Source organism: Mobula hypostoma, chromosome 7, assembly GCF_963921235.1.
Source record: "Mobula hypostoma chromosome 7, sMobHyp1.1, whole genome shotgun sequence".
Lineage (NCBI taxonomy): Eukaryota > Metazoa > Chordata > Chondrichthyes > Myliobatiformes > Myliobatidae > Mobula > Mobula hypostoma.
The window spans coordinates 36,299,412-36,316,547 of record NC_086103.1 but is presented as its reverse complement, the minus strand read 5'-3'; the positions used below and the strand labels follow the sequence as shown (position 1 = coordinate 36,316,547).

Here is a 17,136-nt window from a genome sequence, read left to right as displayed (position 1 = left end):
TGAGCCAGGGAAGCATGACTACAGGAACACTTTGGTGATGAGCTCAAAATTGGTGCAGTGTACTGTGAAAAGCTCTCTCTTGTCATCGTATCAAATTGGAAGACATAAAAGCTCTTCAAGACTACAATATTTTTCTTAGAGGTTGTTGCAACGTCATTGATGCATAAACTGGACTTGCCTACTTATATAATGATTGTAGTAAAGAAATTGCCCTATATGCTTAGGGATAAAAGGAGAATGGTGGTTTATGAACTGCAAGAAGGGCACAACAGTAAGATTACTTTCACTGGCATTGTTGATTTTATTGACAAAAGTAAAGCTTGCTACACACCCGTTGTTTGGGAATTTACACAATGCTACATCACCAGCATTGTGATGTAACAAAACTGGTGTGAACAAAACTAAAGTCACCAATTCAAGGAAGCAGCTTTGCCGCTGCTGTGGCTACTGTGGAAAGTGAAGCTAAAACTGAACCTGCAATTGATGAAAAGGGTGTCGATACAGAGCAAGACACAAAAGATTCAAACACAGCAGTGAGTAATGCATTGGTGTCTGATGGCCTTACGGGCACTTGATTGTAAACGTCTTATAATTCCAGTTCAGGTGAAGTCTAAGAAGAGTAACACAATGGAGGTTACATATACAACAGGAATTCTGCAGATGCTGGAAATTCAAGCAACATACATCAAAGTTGCTGGTGAACGCAGCAGGCCAAGCAGCATCTATAGGAAGAGGCGCAGTCGACGTTTCAGGCCGAGACCCTTTGTCAGGACTAACTGAAGGAAGAGTGAGTGAGGGATTTGAAAGCTGGAGGGGGAGGGGGAGATGCAAAATGATAGGAGAAGACAGGAGGGGGAGGGATAGAGCCGAGAGCTGGACAGGTGATAGGCAAAAGGGGATACGAGAGGATCATGGGACAGGAGGTCCGGGAAGAAAGACAAGGAGGGGGGGGGGTTGACCCAGAGGATGGGCAAGAGGTATATTCAGAGGGACAGAGGGAGAAAAAGGAGAGTGAGAGAAAGAATGTGTGCATAAAAATGAGTAACAGATGGGGTAGGAGGGGGAGGTGGGGCCTTAGCGGAAGTTAGAGAAGTCGATGTTCATGCCATCAGGTTGGAGGCTACCCAGACGGAATATAAGGTGTTGTTCCTCCAACCTAAGTGTGGCTTCATCTTTACAGTAGAGGAGGCCGTGGATAGACATGTCAGAATGGGAATGGGATGTGGAATTAAAATGTGTGGCCACTGAGAGATCCTGTTTTCTCTGGCGGACAGAGCGTAGATGTTCAGCAAAGCGGTCTCCCAGTCTGCGTCGGGTCTCACCAATATATAAAAGGCCACATCGGGAGCACCGGACGCAGTATATCACCCCAGTCGACTCACAGGTGAAGTGATGCCTCACCTGGAAGGACTGTTCGGGGCCCTGAATGGTGGTAAGGGAGGAAGTGTAAGGGCATGTGTAGCACTTGTTCCGCTTACACGGATAAGTGCCAGGAGGGAGATCAGTGGGGAGGTTACATATGCTTTCCTAGATAAAGGAAGTACAGCAATGTTCTGTACAGTGAGGCTCATGAACAAGTTCAATCTGACAGGAAAAGGAACACACATTCTCTTACACACCGTGGGTCAAGAGAAGGTTGGTAACTACATTATTTCAGGATTGGAAGTGGGTGGTTTAAATAGTGTAAGCTATTGTGAACACCCTAACATCTATATGCAGGAAAGCATACCTGTCCCCAAAGGGAGCATTCCTCATCAGAGAGATCTACAGTCAAGGTCTCACCTGAAGCATATTCTTTTGCCAGACACTGAGCTGATGATAGGCATGAATTTGCCTGAAGCATTGGAGCTGTTGTAAGTGATTTGCTGAGTTAACGATGGACCCTATGCAATCAGAACCAATGCTGAGTTGGACTGTTAATGAACTACTGAAAGGAGAGTATGGCAGTGGAAGAGACTACACTTGACCAGAGCTGACAATTAATATGATTTCAGTTTGGAAGTTGGATGAACTTTGGTTGCCATTGCTGGAGCTGACTTTGGGCCAGATTGAAGCTGCGGAGCACAGGCCCAAGAGCGGGAAACAAAGCTATGTTCAGCTGATTTAAATGGCGAGCCAGATAAAAATCATTAAGGTGTCAAGGCTGAAGGTGAAGGACAAACTGGTATTGAGTTCACCACTCCACGAGCTTTAGCCACTCAATTCTGAACTGACTCCGCAGCTGTGGCCAGCAGCCATCCAGCCCTTGGTCTGGCTGCAGCGCTAAACTGACTCTGTGGCCGTGCACACACTTTCAGGGACTATGCAATCCTGTGCATTGTTTACTTATTTTTTAAGAATTGTTTGCGTGATTTGTCCATTATCGCTCATTGGATGTTTGATGTTTGACAATCTTTGTTGTGCGCGCACACGTGTGTGTTTGTGTGTGTGTATTCTATTGTTTCTTTGTTTTGTGGTTGCTTGCAAGAAGATGAATCTCAATATGGCATATGATATATATACTTTGATTTTAAAAAATATACTTTGTATTGTTTCATTAAAGAACCTATCTTTGCACAATAGATTTGGTGCTTTTCCTAGATAGTGTATAATGTGCCTGGTAGATGTATCAAGTCAGTCAAAGCTGCTGTGTGTGCAAAAGTCTGATATTTGAATGGGCATGTAAAATCACTGTGATAATGTGGTGAAGAATGCATTTTGGCATTCAAGAAAATAGAGAATTTTATCAGCATTAACAAATTAGCTGAAGCCACAGTAACAGCTGTAGCAAAGTCCAAGTCATTGAACCTTTATCATAATGGTGAGATCCATTCATACAATCACTATTATTGTAATGTTAATAACACAAAACTCATCAGGTTTGCACAGCCAAAATGTTGAATTTCAACAGCCTGAAGGTCGAGAGCTAAAATAAAACAGAAAAGCAATGTCAGAGGCAATTATGTATGACAAGAGGAATGAGGACTTCATAGTTTGGAAGTTCACTTATAACTTTCTTCTCTCATAGTACAGGTCGTTCAAGTGGAACACCATTGCAGATCCATCAAGGTTTCTACATAATAACTCTAATTTTGGAAAAAAAGTGAACAAATTTAATGTGTAAATAAATGAGGACTTTTCATTAATTGCATTTAAATTGGCAGACAAATGCAGTGTTGAAAAAGATGTAGGGATAAACAATAAAATAGACAAAATTTCACCAGAGTGCTGACAACAAAGTGAAGCTGTTCCACAATTATGTCAGTGAGCTGTCACGTACAGGAATGCATTGGGAGAAACTACAGAGTGATATTAATTCCAACAACTCTTGAAGGAAAATAATTATGAACTAACAGTAAAATACAGGTTTGAAAATAGTGTGAAAACAATTTCAAGTATATTTATTTGCCTCCCTTCTGTTGAAAACTCCTCAAATCATTTCTACGCAAATTCAGCATTTTCCAAAGTTGTAGGAACGAGCTACGGAAAACTCAGTCATCACAATGGGGAATTAAACCTTTTTACAAAGTACAGAGATTTCTGTAAAAAAAAGTAATAATAATTTCATGGCCTTTATCAATAGTGACTCAAAGTGGATTGAAGTGATATTCAAAACCCAGCAGAGTTGGCCAATTTCTCACTGAAGTACACAGCTCTTAAAACTACCACAAGCAATGGACTTGCAAGATATTTTCTTGAAGTGAAAATCCTGAACACACTGGAGCCATGTTTAATCGAGTTTGAACAGAAGCAGTTAGTTAAAAATATTCTGTTTCTAATCAGAAAGAACTCAACTTCAAATGTTCTTGGCTTCCTTAGCAGGTCTTGCAATTAATTAGGAGGTATAAACCATAGTGTAAGGCTGGTAGAACCAAGAGATTTTTGCTTGAAATTGGTGATAAAATTAAAAGCATTTGAGTCAATCAAATAATCACTGCTGCTGATGAACTATGCCTGGCTGGTGAGTTAAAAATTTATGATATCGTGGCTTAACTGTGTGAACTTCAGAATGTACCAAACTGAAGCAAGTTGGCAAAGAAACAGAACCTTCTCTGAGAGACACAAGAACTAACATTCTCTCATAAATTGAGCAGAAAAAAACTCTTATCAAAAAGGTCTACGATCATACATCACTGCTCTTTATTGGTTTACTCGTTCACTTTAATGAAATCTCAAGAAATAAACAATACATTTTATAACATTTGTTCAACAAAAATATAACAAATATGTACACTGATAAAAGTATAAAAAAGCATACAGACACAAACTGTCTTTCTAAAAGACATAAGTTACAAGTAGTATCAAAAGTAGGAGAAAACATTAGTTAATATTACATACTCTTTACAATTATATTTCTTCTTTGTGAATGGACATTACAGAATATTACTCTAATACCTGTATGTTTACAATGATTGTGCAGCTTATTCAATACGCTTAACGCCCATTTTGATAAGAATACATAGTCCATGAAGTGCACTCCAGTTTTTTTAATATATATTTATATATATGTATATCAAAAATAAAGCCCAAATTACCATTAACAAATGACATTGTGGGGAAAAATTGCAAACAATCACCTAACGCTGAAGAATTTTAAATTAAATTTAAATAAAGCACAGAAAAGATTTGCTATGAATATTACACAAATTGTTGAACAAACTGATCAATATGATCAGTTAATTTTTTTAACCAGTCACAGTAGGACAAGCAGGTGCAAGCCACACTGTAAACTGGATATAAAGAAAATTAATCAAGATTTGCTTTTCCTCATTTATCTCTTCTATATTTCCTTTTATTTACATTTAAGGGGCAGGAGGTGTTTTGGTCCTTCAAGAAGGACGCTTCTGGCAATCATAATACTGTACTTGTTTCAATTTACCACTTATTTTAAAAGACCTTGCTGCCCCTACAACTAAATAAAGGCACAAGGGATCATGCCCAAGATTTCTGACCATAATAATGGCCAATCACAATCTGGAAAACTAAAATTAATTCTGAAACAAAAACAATAACTTTACCTTGTTTCTTGCTTACCTTGTAAACTTTCCTCACCAGTTAAGGTGCAAAGACAATGCCACAGTGAATGATTTAAAAAAAAGTCAAGTAATGTCATTACACAACTACTAGCCAATGTAAGAAACTAAGATTTTGTTTAGAGGTTAGTCTTGATGAAAATAGTTTTTCCAGTCTCATATATGATCATATACACATACAAATAACTAGACCAACAAATAACTAATTACAGGCTGCTAGATTTTCAAGGTTTTAAAGAGTAATTTTGATGTTGGACAATCTCTAACAGTAAGTTTTTGGAAGTAAGGAAGAAGATGCAATAATTAAAAATTAATGAGACAAAATTGTATACTAAACAATCCTAAAAAAAACGGTTTTTTTCTTGCTTGCTCAATAGCACAAACAAATTGTGGCATATTTAGATTGAATTTTAAGTAACTGAGCAACATAGACACTTCTACTTATCAGCATTCCTGCAGCACAGCTCTGATTCAGAAACCATTTATCTGATTTGCTTCCCCATAAGCGATTTATAAACAAACCCTCAACATATGGCCTTAGCTGTATAATCCTGATTCCTGTCATTTGTGCAAACACAGCATAATAGAAGTTCATAATGGAGTTTATGCCACACAATCTATTCCATGTCTGACTGCACAAAGCATTATGAGAACAACCATTCCCAATGTTGCAAAACCTAACTGCAATCCCGAGTCGACAGAGCTCCCATTAAACCAAATAGATGCTAATTTGTATTGTGATGTAAATTACTAAACTATGAAATAAACACAATATGGAACAAGGACCAAAGGAAAATGGAATACCCTGTATGTCATACAAATCTCAGGTCAGCACAAGCTATAACTTACAGCCCTTAGTTGATCACCACCTATGTATGGTAAAACAATTTACAATCTGTTTCCCCTGATCAGTCTAGTTATTTGTACACTATTTATGCTCATAGTCTAATTATGCACAGATTAAATTACAATACAATTCATTAATTTAAACTACATTAAGGCCTAACATCTAATAACTAAGACTCCCAAAATTAAAAAGCATTTGGCATGATTAAGATTACCAAATACTGTAGTTCAGATAACAGGAGTGTATGCAGCTTTACCAACATGGAAAACTAAACTGTATTTGATTGAATTACTTCTCAAAGACAAAATGGATAGGCCTTCATGATTTTGCCACATGCAGAACATGATGCAAAGATGATGTACTTTAAGGCAGAAAACACAAGAAAAGCAGCTGCCTGCATTCTGAGAACATAAAGTACTGTGGTCCTTGTAGCTCCAGTGCTTCACTGTTGCAATGAGAACCCAAAATTATCCAAGCATCAAACTGCAGAAACTAGCTCGTCTTCTGAAAAGTAGAAGATATAATTTATTATTTCATAATTATAATAAAACAATCATTAAAATAATCTTTCTGTATTGAGGTTAAATCAAAACCATAAGGCATTTCTATTAAAAGCAGCACATGGGACCATTTATTGAATAGAACTTAATGTTATCCCATTCAGAAGTAATTACAAATAACATAGTAATCTGAATGGTTTTGGGGTTTGAAATCAAAGTAATTTAAGATTCCAAAATGAGACCAATCAAAGCCTTGCAAACTACCTTTACTGCTGACTGTAGAGGGTAGGTTAATTCAATATTGGATCATTGTAGTGTCTAGCATGTGGCTATTGTCTTGCAATGTTTATAATGATGCTCACTCTGGAGGTTATTAAATTGACGATCTAATAAGCTCCAGAAATTCTGTTATTTGTAGCACGATAAAACAGATTCCTGACCTCACAATCTACCTCATTATGTTCTTGCACATTATTAGACCATAAGATATAGGAGCAGATTTAGGACATTTGGCCCACTGAGTCTGCTCTGCTATTTCAACATGGCTGAACCATTTTTCTCTCAGCCCTAATCTCCTGCCTTTTCACTGTATCCCTTCATGCCCTGACTAATGAAGAAGCTATCAACTTCTGCCTTAAACATACATAAAAACTTGACCTCTACAGCTGCCTGTGGCAACAAAATATTCCACAGATTCACCACTCTCTGGCTAAAGAAATTCCTCCTCATCTCCGTTCTAAAGGGACCCCTCTATTATGAGGCTGTGTTCTCTGGTCTCAGATTCTCCCACCATAGGAAACATCCTCTCCATATCCACTCTATCAAGGCCTTTCACCATTCAATAGGTATTCAATTAGGTCACCTCTCATTCTTCTGAATTCCAGTGAATACAGGCCCAGAGTAATCAAATGTTTTTCATATGACAAGCCATTCAATCCTGGAATCATTTTCGGGAACAGCCTTTGAATCCTCTCCAGTTTCAGCACATTGTTTCTAAGACAAGGGGCCCAAACCTGCTCACAATACTCCAAGGGGGGGGGGGCGGGGGGCCTCACCGGTACTTTATAAAGTCTGAACATATTTTGTCTACTTGCACTGCACTTTCTCTGTAGCTGTTGCACCTTATCTATATTTTGTTTTTTTTACTTTAAGCTAGCACTACAATGAATTGATCTACATGAACAGTATATGAGCTTTTCACTGTATCTCGGTACATGTGATAACAATAAACCAAAGAAAGGCAGACAAAGACAAACATGTTTACAACACTCTTCTAGACTATTAACAGAAAAAACTTGACACCTGCTGAAGAAAAGAAGGATTGCAAAAATATGCTTAAACATAAGAGACAAGTACATTTCTGTGACTGTTATTCTATTATTATTATAGACGTGATACAATTCTTAGTACTTCACAGAATTGAATTAAACTGAAAACAACACCAGTAATCTCAGAATATTAAATGCAAAAATTAAATTGTATTTGGATTTCAAATGTGAAACCAATATTCAACAGCGTAAAAACCAAATCTGTGTGCTAATGGAAAAATGAACAGACATCAAGAAGCATACATCAAAGTTGCTGGTGAACGCAGCAGGCCAGGCAGCATCTATAGGAAGAGGCGCAGTCGACGTTTCAGGCCGAGACCCTTCGTCAGGACTAACTGAAGGAAGAGTGAGTAAGGGATTTGAAAGTTGGAGGGGGAGGGGGAGATGCAAAATGATAGGAGAAGACAGGAGGGGGAGGGATGGAGCCGAGAGCTGGACAGGTGATAGGCAGAAGGGGATACGAGAGGATCATGGGACAGGAGGTCCGGGAAGAAAGACGGGGGGGGGGTGACCCAGAGGATGGGCAAGAGGTATATTCAGAGGGACATTCAACAAAATTGACAAATTTTCAGATTTTCAGAAAGAATTTCAAACATCTGTTGGTAAGATCAGTTTGATGAATTTTTACTCATGGATAAAACTCCGGGGAGTGTGGTGTATTTGGAACCTACAGTATGGTCATGGAAAGGTGTGACCTTTGTTGATTTCTCATTGGAGTACGTAAAGCCTATGTCAGTCAGAACTGGATGGAGCAAATGGTAGGAATGAAAATCAGGTCTTATTAGACCCTGTTTGAGGATTTATTGCAATATGCCTAGATTGGTTTTAACAGAACACTAAGTTAAACACTCATAGCACCCATATACAAATATTCATAGTTGATGAATACTTAAAAGCAGAAATGCTTATTTATTCCAGGTGCAGACAAAATCATAGAACATACTGATGCATGTTTAAAGATAACTACATTTTATGATTTTAGTAGCACATTCTCTGTTATTTTCTAAAGATGACTTCAGCTAATACCAAAAATGACTAAATTCAACTTAGACAAATGAGTAGTGCTAAATCCTACTTATTTTACCTCTAAATTTCTGAGGAATGGGCAACTTACCATCATCTTCATCACCTTGCAAACCCTGGTGGTTAAGCTGTGCAGGGTCAGACTCAGACAGTTTATCCCATTGAGGTATTCCCAGAACTTTAGGTTGGTTGCTTGACGTCGGTTGACAAGCAATGGGAGTCTGCATCAGTCTACTTGGGTCAGTATTTTGTGTTACCATCCGAGACCTTTTCAATGCAACGCTGTAATCTGGAGGTTTTAAGTGTGGATGGTGATGTCCTCCTTCCTTCATCTGTGCTATCGGAATTCCCACGTAGCCTGGAGGAGTGGGTGGTGGCTCTCTATACCTACCATCCCTTTGTGCTGCAGTAACACAATACACTAGTATAAGAGATAATCATTGTTACATTAATGAGGTTTATGAAAGGAAAAGTGAAAAAGATTAAAAATATAAATATATGAAATGTTAGGAAGTTAAAAAAATTAAGACAAGTCTAATCTAAAACACTAACCTTATTAGAATAGCACATAAAGAATTTGCTTATATCAGGTTCACCATCAAAATTAGCTTCTACTTTACATATAGAAAATAAATACTTAAGATCGGATATTGGCAACTGCCATTCAGTTCACTATGTTGTTGTCCAATGTGTTGTCCAATTAGTTATATTAAAGTTGCACCTCCTCCCATAGCTCTGGAGATTTGTTTAAGTGGGTTACCGCTTCAAAATCAGTTTCTACAACCATTTCAGCCAATACACTATAGCTTGTAACAAATCATTCAATTTCACTTCTTTTCTGATTTGTTTTTCAAGTTAATCTAAACCAATGTCCTCTGACTACTGACCAATTTCTCCTTTCCATTCATCCAAAAATCCTATATTAATCTTCAAAAATTAAATGCTATTTTATTTCTCTCTGCTCTAAAACTTACCAAGCCCTCTTTTTCCTTTTGAGAAATATACTTTGCAGCCATTCAATGTTCAAAGTTCAAGGTACATTTATTATCGAAGAATATATTCTATATACAACCTTGAGATTCATCTCCTTTTAGGTAGCCACAAAACAAAGAAACACAATAGAGCCGATTAAAAAAGGAAACCATCAAATACCTAATGTACGGAAAAAAAAATCATGCAAACAATAAAAGTAAGTAAATAACATTCAGAACTCAAGTTCAATAAGGTCCTTATGTCACTCCTGCCATGCTTGCTCTACTGCCATCCTTGCTTAGGCCCCCTTCCAATTGGCCTTGGCTAACTCTTCTCTCATGCCTCTGTACTAATACATGTTTAGCTTCTCTCTCTCAAACTGCAGTGTGAATTTTGTCACATTACGATCACTGCCTACCAAGAGTTCTTTGCCTTAAGCTCACTAATCAAATCTGGTTCATTGCACAACACCAAATCCAGAATTTCCTTTTTCCTTTTGCGCTCGACCACAAGCTATTCTAAAACACCATTTTGTAGGCATTCTAGAAATTCCCGCCCTTGGGATCCAGTGTCAATCTGATTTTACCAGTCTACCTGAATATTGAAGTCTCCCATGATTACTGTAACACTGCCTTTATGCCTTTTCTATCTCCTGCATCCTACATCCTGGCTACCATTTGGAAGCCTGTATATAACTCCCATCAGGGTCTTTTTACTCTATCCAGAGGATTCTACACTTTTTGATCCTATGTAATTTCTTGCTAAGGATTTGAATTCATTTTTTTAACCAACAGAGCCACCCAACCCCTTCTAACCAGTATTATAATGTATACTATCTTACCATTCCTACAACTGAACAATTGACTGTTGTTATATTGTGATATATCAAGTGGCATAACACTATGTTATACCCAATGACATAATCATCTCTTTACCTTTCAGCTTTATTGGCACGTTCTCCAGAGTATTCCAGATGCACACTTACATACATGCCGTAAACAAAACTATAAACTTCAAATAGCAAGAATGATGTTACTAAAGAGAACTGAATAAATTACTGTCCTATGCTTCACTGCCAGCTATCTACAGATAAAATATAGTTCAGGATTTTAAAATTTGGTGTACCAAGCTTGCTTATAAATCATATTTGTTATTTGATTTCAGCATGGGAATTTTTTTTTAGACAAAGTTGGCCACTTGTGCAACAATCCTATCATGGGGGTGCTGAGGTAATGGCAAGCTACACCCCCACAATAACTAGAACAAACACTAACAACCTGCTAAATAACACCTTGGCTTAACGCACTGCAAAAAATTGAACATTTCTAACATTCAAAAATATTCCATAGCTACTTAAAAACTGGAAAATTAAGAAAAACAATAAAGACACTCAAAATAAAACAATAGATTCACAGAGTTACGCATAATGAAAACTCCAAACGAGATCCACATTTAAACTAATCCAATTTACCAGAATTTGTCACAAATCCCTCTAAAATTTTAAAGGGAAAGAGAAAGTTTTCAAATGCCTTTTAAACTATCTGCTCCCATCACCACCCCTGGGAGCTCGCTCTACATACCTCCACCCTTTGTGTGAAAATCCTCCCCTTCAGATCCCCTTTTAATTTTTCTCCTCATTTAAACACGTATCCTCTAGTTTGAGATTCAACTTCCGTGGGGGGGGGAGAGGGGGGAAACGGGGGAAATGGCTGTCACTATCTATGCTTCTCATAAATTTAGAAACCTATTTGAGGTCATACCTAGATGAGGCCTTCACTATTCCACGGAAATCAGTTCCAGCCTATCTAATCTTTCCTTACAACTTAAGCCCTCTAGTCTAAGAACTGTCCCTGTGAATCTTTCCTGCACCCTCTCTAGATAAAATCACATTCTTCCTACAGAATGGTAACCATAACTGCACACAATACTCCAGGAGCTGTACAAGTAATGTTTTTCACAAATGTAACGTGACATCTCAACTCTTATTCTCTATGTCAATGCCTATGAAGGTAAGCATTCATACTGTAAGCCTTCCTCTCCATGTTCAGGGAATTATGTACTTAGGCGCCAAAGTCTCTTTGTTCAATAACACTCCCCAGGGCCATGCTATTCACTGTACGTCTGTCTTGGCTTAACTTCCTAAAATGCATAACTTCACAATTACCTGAGTTAAATTCCATCTACTGTTTTGTTGCTTACTATTGTAACTGATCTATATCTTGTCACAGTGTTAGGCAACCTCCTTCGGTATTTTGGGTGTATTTGCACTCTTACTAATCCTGTCACCTACGTTCTCATCCATGTCTTTAGCATATACAGTATGACAATCAACAAGGCACCCAGCATCAACCTCTGCTGCACATCACTGTTCAGAATCCTCCGACTGACAAGCAATCCTCCACCTCCTGCCACCAAGCCAACTTGTAATCAATTCGCTAGCTTACTCTGAATCTCATGCCCTTTAACCTCCTGAACCACCCTACTCTGTGGAACCTTGTCAAAGACATACAATGTCTATCATTCTCTTGCCCTTGTCAATTCTCTTGGTAATTTTCAAGAAAACTCAGTCAAATTTATGAGGCATCATTTCACACAAACAAAGGCATAATGACTATCCCTAAACAGTCCCTTTTCCTCGTACAACCCCATGTTGTTTCCCAAAATCCCTTCCAGTAAATTACCCACCATTGCTTTAAATTTACTGATCTGTACATCTCTGGTTTGTCCTAGCAGACTTTCTTAAATAAAGACACAATATTATCCATCCTCCAAGTCTTCTGGTACTTCATCAGTGGCTAAGATACAAAAATGCTATGCTGGTGCCCTAGCAATTTCTTTCCTTGCTTAACACAACATCCTCACATACACCTCGATCAACATATCCGTTTCTATGCCTTTCACAACAGTAAATATAGACAGGTAGTATTCATTCAAGATCGCCCTCTGCATGTGCTCCACACATGGATTACCACACTGATCCTTTAGGGGTCTCCCTCACTCATTAATCTTTTGTTCTTCATATAGGTATCAATCAATTTAGGATTCTCCTTTACCTTATATATCATGTCTCTGTTTTGACCTTTTTTAAATTTCCTTCAGCCATTATATTCCTCAAAGGACTCACTTGCTCCTAGATGCCTAAACATGAGATACGCCTCCTCCTTTTCCCTAACCAGAGTCTCATCACTTGATATTCCCCCTTTTACTTGCTAATAGCCTCTCCCAATCAACCTTTCCAAGCTCTTATCTAACTCCAAAAAAATTAGCGTTACACAATTTAGGACTACTGCTTCCATAATTACTTTAAAACTAAGAAAATTATTGTCACTAGCCCCAAAGCACTTCTCTGCACAATCCAGTTCAAAGTTAACATTTCATGCAATAAACAAACAAGCTTTAAGTTGCACAAAAAGAGAGGGTGGGTGAACAGCACAAAGGGAATGCCTGTGATAGGGTGGAGATCAAGAGGAACTTATTGCACAGATTTACATGTGCTTGTTGAGAGAGGATGGATAGCTTAAATAACTTCAGCCAAACATAGACTAGGTGACTACTTTGTAAAAGACCTTTGCTTAGAATGAAGTGATCATCCAAACTTCAATTTTAATTCTCCATTCCACTCTGATCTCAGTCTTTGGTCTTTTACATGGTTCCAGCGAACCCTAATATAAGCTTGAGGAGCAGCATTTTACCTTCAGCCTAGGTTTGGTCTCAACATTGAATTCAACTACTTCAGATAACCAGCCTATCCAGTTTGTACCATAATTGGTCATTCTGATGCAAGGTCAGAAAGGCAGTTTTGCTTCTACCAGTAGATGCTGCCAGGTCCTGCTTGATATTTCATTAATTACTTTTATTTCAGATTTCTAGGCTGCAATTTAAGCATCTTTTTGTACGTAAATGAAAACCAAAAAACTGCAGATGCTTAAAATACCTCAGTCCTGAAACTTTTTCTCCTAGATTCTCCGGACTGTCCTGATGAGTGTTTCTCCTATTTCCTATTGTCATTTCATTTTCTTTTTTTTAATCTCTCTTCTGTCTCATTCATCTTCTGTTAATTGCATTTCTGCTGACAGGTCAGCTGCACTAAACGAAGATGCAAAAATCTCTGTCAGAAACATAACTATTTCTTCCCTTGCTTCACTTATCAATCTGTGATTGAACCTGTCATGCCCTGGGGATATATCCACCTCAATAAGCTGCAATATGCTTAGCATTTCCTCCTTCCTGAAACAGCCGTGTTTCTGAATGTCAGCAAATCCCTCTCAACTCTCCAGCCTCCATATCCTTCTTCCTGCTGAGTACGGATGGGAAGCTTCATTTAATCATATATCTTTTCAGAAGCTTTACTGATGATATTTTTAAATGATAAAGCCTTATTTGTTCTCCTAATTCATATACTCATATCTTAATACTTCCTAGTTCAACAATATCATTAGGCTTTTGAACCAAAGGAGATAACTTCACTCACCCCATAGAAACATAGAAAATAGGTGCAGGAGTAGGCCATTTGGCCCTTCGAGCCTGCACCGCCATTCAGTATGATCATGGCTGATCATCCAACTCAGAACCCTGCACCAACCTTCCCTCCATACCCCCTGATCCCCTTAGCCACAAGGGCCATATCTAACTCCCTCTTAAATATAGCCAATGAACTGGCCTCAACTGTTTCCTGTGGCAGAGAATTCCACAGATTCACCACTCTCTGTGTGAAGAAGTTTTTCCTAATCTCGGTCCTAAAAGGTTTCCCCTTTATCCTCAAACTGTGACCCCTCGTTCTGGACTTCTCCAACATCGGGAACAATCTTCCTGCATCTAGCCTGTCTAATCCCTTCAGGATTTTATACGTTTCAATCAGATCCCCCCTCAATCTTCTAAATTCCAACGAGTATAAGCCTAGTTCATCCAGTCTTTCATCATATGGAAGTCCTGCCATCCCAGGAATCAATCTGGTGAACGTTCTTTGTACTCCCTCTATGGAAAGGATGTCTTTCCTCAGATTAGGGGACCAAAACTGCACACAATACTCCAGGTGTGGTCTCACCAAGGCCTTGTACAACTGCAGTAGTACCTCCCTGCTCCTGTACTCAAATCCTCTCGCTATAAATGCCAGCATACCATTCACCTTTTTCACCGCCTGCTGTACCTGCATGCCCACTTTCAATGACTGGTGTATAATGACACCCAGGTCTCGTTGCGCCTCCCCTTTTCCTAATCGGCCACCTTCAGATAATAATCTGTTTTCCTGTTTTTGCCACCAAAGTGGATAACTTCACATTTATCCACATTAAATTGCATCTGCCATGAATTTGTCCACTCACCTAACCTATCCAAGTCACCCTGCATCCTCCTCACAGCTAACACTGCCGCCCAGCTTCATGTCATCCGCAAACTTGGAGATGCTGCATTTAATTCCCTCATCCAAGTCATTAATATATATTGTAAACAACTGGGGTCCCAGCACTGAGCCTTGCAGTACCCCACTAGTCACTGCCTGCCATTCTGAAAAGGTCCCGTTTATTCCCACTCTTTGCTTCCTGTCTGCCAACCAATTCTCTATCCACATCAATGCCTTACCCCCAATACCGTGTGCTTTAAGTTTACACACTAATCTCCTGTGTGGGACCTTGTCAAAAGCCTTTTGAAAATCCAAATATACCACATCCACTGGTTCTCCTCTATCCACTCTACTAGTTACATGCTCAAAAAATTCTATGACGAATTCACAAATCCATGCTGACTTTGTCCGATGATTTCACCACTTTCCAAATGTGCTGTTATCACATCTTTGATAACTGACTCTAACAGTTTCCCCACCACCGATGTTAGGCTAACCGGTCTATAATTCCCTGGTTTCTCTCTCACTCCCTTTTTTAAAAAGTGGGGTTAAATTAGCCACCCTCCAATCCTCAGGAATTAGTCCAGAATCTAAAGAGTTTTGAAAAATTATTACTAATGCATCCACTATTTCTTGGGCTACTTCCTTAAGCACTCTGGGATGCAGACCATCTGGCCCTGGGGATTTATCTGTTTTTAATCCCTTCAATTTACCTAACACCACTTCCCTACTAACATGTATTTCCCTCAGTTCCTCCATCTCACTGGACCCTCTGTCCCCTACTATTTCCAGAAGATTATTTATGTCCTCCTTAGTGAAGACAGAATCAAAGTAATTATTCAATTGGTCTGCCATGTCCTTGCTCCCCATAATCAATTCACTGAACTGTTCCCACAACGTATGGAATTACTTTCAAGGAATCTTCATCTCATGTTCTCTATATTTATTACTTAATTATCTATTATTATTTTTTCTCCTTTTTGTATTTGCGTAGTTTTTTTGTTCATTGGTTGCTGTCCATCCTGTTGGGTATGGTCTTCCATTGATTCATTTGTGTTTGTCGTATTTACTGAGATTGCCCACAAGAAAATGAATCTCAGGGTTGTATAAGGTGACATATATGTACTTTAATAATAAATTTATTTTGAACAAATTTCAATTGGTACATAAGATTCATTCTACCTGCAGGGTAGAGGAGATTATTGAAAGCTCCTTTCCTATTTCATCTATGGGTGATCTTTCCATACACCTTTCACCCTATTAGTTTCTATAAAGGAAAATGCTCATTCATTCAAGCGCTATTTTCCTGTTCTTTAATCTTTAAGCATAGCATTTTGTGCTTTAATATGTTATCCATGACAAGAAGTGTGCACAGGTCTAAAACTTCCATAATTTTAATACTTATCCTGGCATTCTTCTTTTTTCAAGAGTTGGCATCCACAGTATGTAACTTGTCCTTGTAGGATCATTCCATGCTCTAAAGTCAACTGTGAAATCTTTTTCCTTTTATCTACAATAACTCCATAACTATTTTTTTTTGAAGTGTAAAACCAAATCATTCCAGATGTTTCATCAAGTCTAAATACTTTCAATATATTTATTGTATATCTGCTACCAATGTTAAACTCATTTGTTAATTGATGGATGTAACGTTAAAATGCATTTTAAAATAGCTCTGTACTGCAGATAATGTATTTTGAAACAATTAAATATCTTAAAGAATCACATTAGAGGCCAAAGTTGGAAATTGTCCATCTATGGAAAATAAGATCTCTACGGAAATCTATGAAAACAGCTTTACTCCTGCCTTGGATACTTTCCCATGGCTAAAGAGCCTATTATTATCCACAGTAAAGGTTCACATATTCAAAATATTAGTGAACTGTAACTAGACCTTGACAAGAGTCAACATGCTCAAGGAGAAAGATGCAAATAATCCCAGTAGCAGCAACAAGGACACCTTTTTTGCCTTTTGAGCCATTGCCCATTTTAATTAGTTCTCCTGCACAATTGTATGCTACCCTTTCAGGACCAATTTGTAAGTTTCACATCATCTGGGGTGCAATAGAGAATGTGCATAGGGATGTACTACTTCAGACTTGATATGTGGGAGCAA

At 38.3% G+C, this 17,136-nt stretch overlaps 1 protein-coding gene across 9 annotated transcripts in view; it reads right to left on the bottom strand.

The window, feature by feature from the left end:
* Positions 1–4,104: 4,104 nt before the first annotated feature.
* LOC134349238 (rap guanine nucleotide exchange factor 6-like) overlaps positions 4,105–17,136 on the bottom strand; it is a 406,825-nt gene continuing 393,793 nt past the window's right edge. For 7 of the 9 annotated variants that reach the window (XM_063053253.1, XM_063053257.1, XM_063053255.1 and 4 more), the window contains 2 exons: positions 8,802–9,131; positions 4,105–6,363 (listed from right to left, as the gene is read on the bottom strand). In XM_063053253.1, the coding sequence (XP_062909323.1) occupies positions 6,338–6,363; positions 8,802–9,131 (356 nt within the window). In that variant the 3' untranslated portion in view covers positions 4,105–6,337. The remainder of the gene's footprint in view (positions 6,364–8,801; positions 9,132–17,136) is intronic. The other 2 variants (XM_063053254.1, XM_063053262.1) reach the window with 1 other exon arrangement.